The following is an 8,809-nucleotide window of genomic DNA, read 5'->3' as shown; positions in this document are numbered from 1 at the left end:
CCACCATCTTAGGCATGTATGTATGTATGTATGCACTAGGTATGAACAAATACATTCTCTGCTCTGAGGGTGACAAGTCTGTGTCTGGTGTTATTAATGTATCCTTACCACTGAAAATGGTGCCTAATGTGTACCGCATACTCGATAAATATGAGCTGCATGAACTGGTTAATATCTCAGAAAACATACTATATGTGTAATTAACATATTTATTTTATTTTATTTTATTAACTTCTTTGAGTTTGGTGATAAGTAAATGCTGAAGGCTTACTCTCTGGATAGTCTGTTAAAACTACGGGAACCTACATCACAGCTACCGAACCGGAGAAGGCTGGCTCAAACCCTCGGCCCCACATTACGTGCCTCGCCTTACAAGGGGCTGTCTTCCATGAGCGTGAGCCCATCGCACCGCCTCCAGTCTTCTCTCCATGGATTCCCCATGGGTCTGACCCTCTGCTCCGTTTAGCCCATGGTGTAGGCATTCCTCTCACAAAGAGGCTGAGGTGACATTATTGATTCCCTTCTGCTTTTTGAAACACAATTTACTATAATTTGTGGAGAAATATTACGTCCACACACTCCCTCACCCGGACACTTATGGGAAAGAATCAAGAGACAAACAGCCCCTAGATGTGGAGTCTCCCAGGTTACCTCTGCGGAGCTCCGTCGGTGTGGGCTGGTTGCACACAGACCCGGGGCCCTTCCCAGCTGGCTCCCCCTTGCAGGCACCACCTGAGTTCCAGCCTGCTTCGACCTTGCACTAGCCCGGGTCTTGGCAACAATCGAGGTGTTTTGCATCACGTCCGTTGGCCCATATAACCACTGCGTGAGGGAGGCAGAGCACGCATTTGTATTCCCATTTTGCTCACGAACAATCAGTGTCTCAGCATGTTGACATGGTTTGTCCCAGGCCACCTGATAAAAGTACATCTGGGACTGAAACTCAGATTGTCGACAACCAGTTGGTTGTTCCCAGGCCTTACTCCTGCTGAAGATGACTTGCCTGCTTTCCACGCATGCACCGCGTAGACCTATAGGGCTTTGCCATTATGCTTTGATTCATATGAATTGTCTCGGAAAATAGTCCCTTTTCTTTCTATGTGTGGGTTTTAAATGGCAATGTATTCCTAACCTCTTTTAATATTTATTCTCTAAAGTGAGGGAGGCTTGCATTTTACCTTTGTTTCTTTTTTCCCTGAGGACTGCACTTCACATTTGTCTGTGTTTATTGTATCAACAGTCCTCCAGGTGCAGCCACTGAGGACTCCAGCCACAGCCCTTGCACAATTAGTTTCCACACTCGGCTTGCGGAAGAAGCGTGTTTGCTCTCTAAGGAGATCCATGAGCTAAGAGAGGACCCGGGCTCAGAGTCAGGAGACCTGGGCTTTCGACACTGCTCCCCACTGTCTGTGCCTGGACATGGTGAACTCCCCTAAGCTTCTGTTCGGGGAGTTTTTAAACTGCAGCAAAGAATCCACCAAATGCCTCTTACTTCAAAAGAAAGAGAAAATATTTTTTAAAATATTATTTGTTCTTAGCTAAAAAAAAAGCGGTAAATGCCAAACGCCATCTTATGTTAAACTCTTCTAATGAGAGATTTAAAATCCCACCGACAAGGGCTTGTTTTATGGGATACGGCGCAAAGCCCGGCTCCCTTGGCCATTGGCAAAAGTCTGAACCAGGAGAGGGCAGGCATATCTTGGCGCCCTTCTGGGAGTGTGTGGGCGCGTGTGATCAGAAAGGACCAGTGTGCCCAGCAGGGTGTCAGAGAAACACGGAGGGGAATCCAGAGGCACTGCGGCATAGAATGAAAATCTGTCCATTCCGAAAACAACCTCATTGCTTGTGCGTGCTGTGTGTGGTGAAGGAGGGGAGACCGGGGAAGGGGAAGAAAACTGACGAGGAGCGAGAACACCGAGTTCAGAAGAAAAGATGACGGCGGGAGGCAAGTTTCACTCCGCAAACAGTACATTTGATCATTTTACTTGTCATCTATTTTGTGCTCATCCACTAGAGGATGCCAACAAACCTGTTGTGACATCTAGAGGGGAAGGGTGGAAGGCAAACACAAAGCAACTGTATAAGTGGTATCAGAACACGGGATGCAATTGTATAAGGTACCTGTCACGCACAGATAACAGAAAGTGCTATCGCCGTTGGAAGCAGGAAGGTATCTAATACAGGGAACCAGGTGCCGACGAAACACGGTGGAAGGCCTAGCAGAACAGTCTCCACTCTCTGCCCCCAAGACTGACCCCCAGCTCACCATCCAGAGTGAAATCGTGGGGAAGCCACGCCCCCACACTCAGTCTGGAAGCCGGGAGCTCAGGAAGCCAGCACCAGTCTGTGGGTCTCGAAGCCCTTATACGTGCTGTATCCCCAAAGAGCTAACCCATAGGCTGCCACCTCTCTCCCCGCCTAACTCAGCTTAGTATTTACTCCCAGCCTAGAGACCTCATCGTTGGGGCCCAGCCAAAGAGAATTCTCTACACAAGGGCTATTTCCACAGAGCACGGCACACATGCTCGGAGGTAGGCCTCAGGTTGATGTGGATGTGGTGACGCCCTGTTCACAGGAGCCCCACCCAGCTGAGGCGTTAAAGGAGAAAGGACTGGGGATGGAAGGGCAGGCCGCACACCAGATCCTGTGTTTCCTTCTATTCATTTGTAAGAGACGACTCAGAGCAGATGGCCGGGCAGTAGACCAGTTTCTTCAGAGCCTCCTTGACCTCTCGGTTCCTCAGGCAATAAATGAAAGGGTTGAGAGCAGGGGTGACGATGGCATAGAAGATGGAAATGACTTTGTTCATGTTGAAGGCGTGGATGGCTCGGGGCCGGGCGTACATGAAAATCGTGGCCGAGTAGAAGACCGTGACCACCACGAGGTGGGAGGCGCACGTAGAGAAGGCTTTCTGCTTTCCCGTGGGCATGCGTAGAACGGTGGCCAGGATGCACCCATAAGACAGGACGGTGACAGACAGGGGGAAGAGGAAGATGACCAGCGCCAGGATGAAGTCCACCAACTCGGCCAGGGACATGTCGGTGCAGGAGAGGTTGAGCACTGGAGAGATGTCACAGAAGAAGTGATTGATGACGTTGGGGCCGCAGAAGTCGAGACGAGAGATGAAGTAGATCTTGGCCAAGGAGATGCCAAAGCCTATGGCCCAGGAGGCAAGAGCCAGGCGGAAGCAGAGCCCGTGGCTCATAGCGGTGTGGTAGTGCAGCGGGCGGCAGATGGCCACGTAGCGGTCATAGGCCATGGCAGCCAGCAGCACACACTCTGTGCACATGAGCGCGATGAAGAAGTAAAGCTGTATCATGCAGTGCGTGAAGGAGATGCTGCTGCGCACAGACCAGAAACTGAACAGCAACTTGGGTACGGTCACGGAGATGTACCAGGTCTCCAGGAAGGACAGGTTGGCCAGAAAGAAGTACATAGGCTTGTGCAGTGGCCGGTTCTGCTGCACCAGCAGGATGATGATGGTGTTTTCAGCCACGGTCAAAATATAGGCTACAAGGAACATCAGGAACATGGCTGCACGGGCGCCCCAGCTCCCCGGGAACCCCACCAGAATGAACTGGGTGACCCATGTCTGGTTCTGCACTTCCATATTGGAGACACGGGGCTTAGCTCTGCTGGGGGAGAAATCACACGGTCAGGCGCCATGGTCCAGTTAGAATCTTGCATGCTTTGCCTTCTCCGACTAGCCATGACCATAAGAGGTATCATTTAGTGAAAATATATTATAAGTTAGACCATACGCTGGGTACGTTATGTACCTAATACAATTTAATTCTCACATGGCCTCTTTACATTTGTTGTTACATCCACTCTAATGACGAAGGCACGGAGTCTTGCAGCGGTACGCATTAAGGAACTTACAGAGTTCCCACTGGTAGCGGGCAGGAATCACATTCACGCCTAAGTCAAAAGTCCATGTTCTGCCTAATGTCCTACATTGTCCTTCACAACCACAGTAAACAGTGTCAGGCCTCCATGCCCATGTTCCCATCGCCAGCCTCAAAGAACGTACCTGAATTTCCTTGCCTGTCACTACTCAGAGCTCTGTAAGTTCTTCCTTACAGCCCATCACCCCTCACCTACTAGCCCCCCCCTTTCCTCTCCATCTGCAGAGAGGGACTGCAGCTGTTCACGTCTGCGAGGGGCACGTGGAACATCTGGACCACGTCTGCCCTTCATCTGCCACACAAGGTGGGGCAAGTTAGGTTTACAGCTGTTTGTATGGAAAATAATACAATAGTTAATAAATAACCGTTACACCGGTACAAGAACAAACCGTTTCACATACCCATAACTGTAAGCCTACTTCTGCCCCACCCTGTGTGACTTGAAATATGGTTCTTTCCAAAATCCCATTTCCTCTTCTTTTAAGTGGAAATATTAATATCCATTCAGCTTATGTCATTGTAGATCAAACCCACGTGAAATCATGTAAATGCAACTTTATATTATAAGAATGATAAATGACAATCAGGGTGAAAGGGACTCGCACCCAACACAGGCATGAAGAAGCTAGGTCTGGGCTGGAAGAGGGAGGAGAATTGCACTGGGCACCCGGCGGAGCAGTGAGCAGGAGAAATGGGGGCCCCCCCCCAGGAAGCTTTCAGTCCTGGCAGGCGGGCCGAGAGTCCCTGGGTGGAGATTTTTTTAAAATAAGCAAAGACAGAAATATGCAGTGAAATATGAGACATTTTCTATGAAGGTTGAAAAACAGAAAATGATACTAGTGCTATCAGCAAAGGCCTCTAACCAGTGAGGCCGTGGCATTGGGCAGGGAAGGGTACCAGGTTCCTGGACCTTGGAAGAGCTGAGCTGGGCTGGGCGGGGCTGAGAGGCACAGTGTGACAGGCCCCCCACTGGCATGTGCACCGTGCCCTGGGTCGTAATGAGGGATCCGAAAAGGGTTTTCACACAATGCGAGGCAAGTGAGGAATGGAAGCGAAGAGGGGCATGGTATGATTCATGCTCTGGAGAGACGGCTCTGCCATCGCAAAAGACTCCATGGAAGCAAGAGTGGGAGGTCATGACACTGGCTGGAAGGCTAATCAGAGGAGGTGACAGTGACCTTGACCACTAGCGTGGTTTCAGAGAGGTGGGTGGATTTAAGGTATGTATTAGGAGAATCTCTCACAGTAATCAATGAGTGGAATATGGGGGTAAAGAAAAAAGAGAAATCAAACAGGAATCTCATGCATGTGCTTATGACACAGCTATGATGCCATGTGCTAATAGGGGGGAACTTGGGAGGTTTCCAGGCATTTCCCTTATAGCTGAGGACATGGCAAAGGGCAAGAATTTGGTAGAGTTACAGTTTGATTAGTTTTGACATGAAGCCTAAGCAATCAGTCCAGAAAATTCTCCAACATTAAGGTATTGATTACTTACTCAGTGCTGGGAAGTTTGCCAAGTACCTTTCACACAATATCCCATTAACCCCACAAAACACTGCTAATGAGGAATTGTTGCCCCAATTTCACAGAAGACTCTGTGATTTCAATTGCATTTCTAAGGGAGAGAGTGGTGAGGCCAGAGTTACAACAAAGCTGTGAGATCTGTCTGGGCAGGCGCACCCTTAACTACCGGGATGCCACGTGAAGGTGCCAGGTGGTGGGCTTGGGACTCACCGCCTCTTTATACATTTAAACTTTCTGACTATTTTAGGAAATATTATCTAATCCTATTGAAATTTCATCTTAGGCACATGCTATTATGGATAATCCCAAGTGAACTTGGGATCATGTGTATATTTATGTATACTTATATATATTTATTCATATATCTATATATTTAGGTGTTACATATAAATTTATTATGTTATATATTATATAAATATATAATGTGCATTTATAAATATATACAATGCATATTTATAAATACATGTTTAAAATATATTTTAATATATAAGCATATAAACATTTATTCATATAATATAGTATAGTTTAATTATATATTATATTATGTTTATATAATATAACTTGTTTATATAGTATATTTCTATTTACATATTGATTTATATAGTATAATTTAATTCATAGTCATTATATTTATCTAATTATATATTAATAAATTTATGTTAAATATTTAATTTAATCATAGATATATAAAATATATCTTTATATAAGTATATATCTTTATATGAACATATAATATCTTTTTATGGATGTATATAAAATATATAAGTTTATATAAATATATAAAATATATTATATAGAGAGTGTTTAGTCAAAAAGTTCATTTAGTTATTTTCCATAAAATAAAAGACACATTTTTAATTTTCACCAATAATATTATTGTTTTATTTTTCAAGGGTGTGTGCTATCCCCTGCTACTCACTTCTAGTGGGTAGAGGCCAGGGGTGCTGCTGGGCCTAAGACAGCCTCAGAGCAAAGAGTTATTTAGCCAAATAGTACCAAGACACTTTGCAAACCACTTTTGGCATATTTGACCAGTCACAGCTCTTTCTCCATACACAACACAAGTCTTCTTTTGCATTGCAGTTGCATTTTTACCTTTCTTCAAATAATAAAGTATAATACACCAAAAACGTCACATACCTTCTTCCATCTTCAATATCAAGATGGCTGCACAAAAATTCACCAATTTTGATACATTTTTTTTAAAAATGCATGTTGATATGACGGCTGTCACAATACAATCTAAGAAAATTCTATCGAATGAAGTGAAAGACAACTAAGCACTACTAGAGTCATTGTACAGAAAAGACAAAAAGAACTTTTTGGCCAACCTAAAATATGTAACAGAGATACATAGTCCATCAGACAAGCAAAACAGAAACGAGCATATAGAAATGCTTGGTAAATGTATCAGAGACAAAACAATCATTGGACTGAGTCTTGAAATATAAATAAATGGGAGGACAAGGCATTGCAGGCATATGTATAGAGCTATGAAACAGCCTGGCATTTTCAGGAAGCAACTCAGTATGGCCTGATTGCTGTGTGAGCGGGCAAAGTATGAATGGACGAAAGAGTGAAAAGGGACAGAGAGAGAGAGCGAGAGAGTGAGAGAGCGAGAGAGAGAGAGAGAGAGAGAGAGAGAGACTATAACTAGTGTCAATGGCTACATCATGGAGACTTTTGTATGCAATACTAAGGCATTTAAGAATTATTCCATAGTAGCCCTGGCTGGTACAGCTCAGTGGATTGAGCCTGGGCTGTGAACCAAAGGGTTGCTGGTTTGATTTCCAGTCAGGGCACATGCCTGGGTTGCAGACCAGGTCCCCAGTAGGGGATGTGTGAGAGGCAACCACACACTGATGTTTCTGTCCCTCCTCTCTCCTTCCCTTCCCCTGTCTCTAAAAATAAATGAATACATATTTTTTAAAAAAAGAATTACTCTGTAGTATAGAAAACAAGTAAGAACTGAATGTTTTTCAGCAGACTCTAACATTCTCATATTTCACCCTGGCTTTTGGTGTTGGGGATGGGTCACAACTGCCAAACCAGAGACTGAGAGGCTGAGACACCCTCAGAGCAGACTGTTAGAGATACACACAAACAGTGTTGGTTAAAGAAGCATAGGTGGATGTACCTGTTCAGAAATTACACCAGTAACTTTGCACTCCTAAAGGAAGCTTAATAAAATAACATTCCCCTCATCCTCACTAAATGAAGAATGCCCAACACTAATTATTGCATACTAACAGGAGGAACTGACCATATTTATTGTCAGTGTATTATTTTTACTGTAAAATGTGTACACTGTTCCACTCACCATAGTTTCTACGCCGCTACAATGTGTACTTAAACTTGTTTCCCCTCCTAGCAGATTTTTATCATTGATCCAGAATCAAATATCTTAGCTCCTTCTCTCCATTCTTATGCCAGTTGTGTATGCACCTCCTTTAATTTGGTCTGGGTTGAGCGTGAGCGCAGGTTTCAAGGAATTTAAATTTGGGGAAAATATCACCTTTGTCCCTGCCGAGGCAGCAACAGTCTCTGTGACCACGAGCACAAGTGCTTTACCAGGAAGACACAGCAGCAGGCGGGACAGGATGCCAGAGGGTGCGGGAAGAGCTGCCGGCTGGGATCAGAATCTGGGGCACTTATTTCTGATCCACCACCAAGAGATGCCCCTCCAGGGTATAGGGGAGTCTGTTCCCTCCACTCCCTGCACACCAGGCTGCAACAAACATTCAAAAGACAAGACTCTCAGCTGACTGCTAGGAACTGAGTTTGGGTGGAAGAAAGGTGTGTGGCAATAAGATTAAATACTCAGGATTTAAATGCTGCTGAGCCACACAGCTGCCTGCATTAAAAAGTAATTGTTAAAAAGTAATTCTCTGGGAGGGGACACTTACCTATGCCCAGCAGCCTCTGGTGGTGTAGAATGTGAGAAATTCTTCAGTGATTCTAAAATAGGAAGAAGCAGAAAAGAAAGAGTCAGGTATTGAACAGGTGTGAGGAACCCACTCTCCACACCTAGCAGCGAGGGGGCACAGGTTACCCAGCTGCTGCCAAATGGACAGCCAGGGCTGGGTGAGAGGGCAGCCCAGGGTTCAACGGCCACAGCGGTGCCTGGTGTGGCCCCAGGCCGGCTCTCCGAGCACCCGGGGGCCAGACCACCCATCGCCGTCCCAGGGAAGCTGCCGTGAGGTCTTAAACCCCTGGAGCTGTGAAGATCTTTGGATTCCGAGGGCTTTATATGGTATCAAGCCTTGCCCTGACTCTGTGGAGACCCAAGAGAAAAGAACCTGGATGGTGGCAGGTGAGGTCTCTGTGGGAGCCACGAACAATTTCCATGGGTCTGTGGTGGCAGTGTTACTTGT

At 45.7% G+C, this 8,809-nt stretch overlaps 1 protein-coding gene across 2 annotated transcripts; it reads right to left on the bottom strand.

Annotated features, from left to right (window-relative positions):
* Window positions 1–1,963: 1,963 nt before the first annotated feature.
* Window positions 1,964–8,661, bottom strand: LOC114507396 (olfactory receptor 6B1). Of its 2 annotated transcripts, none has more exons than XM_036010996.1 (2): window positions 8,342–8,661; window positions 1,964–3,635 (listed from the first exon to the last, which is right to left on the bottom strand). In XM_036010996.1, exons 1-2 carry the CDS (start codon window positions 8,608–8,610, stop codon window positions 2,657–2,659), a joined length of 1,248 nt encoding a protein of 415 aa, XP_035866889.1. In that variant the 5' UTR covers window positions 8,611–8,661; the 3' UTR covers window positions 1,964–2,656. The 2 variants fall into 2 exon arrangements, with proteins under 2 accessions (XP_035866889.1, XP_028381032.2); XM_028525231.2 differs by having other exon boundaries at window positions 1,964–3,632.
* Window positions 8,662–8,809: the final 148 nt, after the last annotated feature.

The sequence above is a fragment of the Phyllostomus discolor genome, chromosome 10 (genome assembly GCF_004126475.2).
Source record: "Phyllostomus discolor isolate MPI-MPIP mPhyDis1 chromosome 10, mPhyDis1.pri.v3, whole genome shotgun sequence".
NCBI classification, from domain to species: domain Eukaryota; kingdom Metazoa; phylum Chordata; class Mammalia; order Chiroptera; family Phyllostomidae; genus Phyllostomus; species Phyllostomus discolor.
The sequence above is the reverse complement of the archived record's forward strand: the minus strand, read 5'-3'. Positions and strand labels throughout refer to the sequence as shown.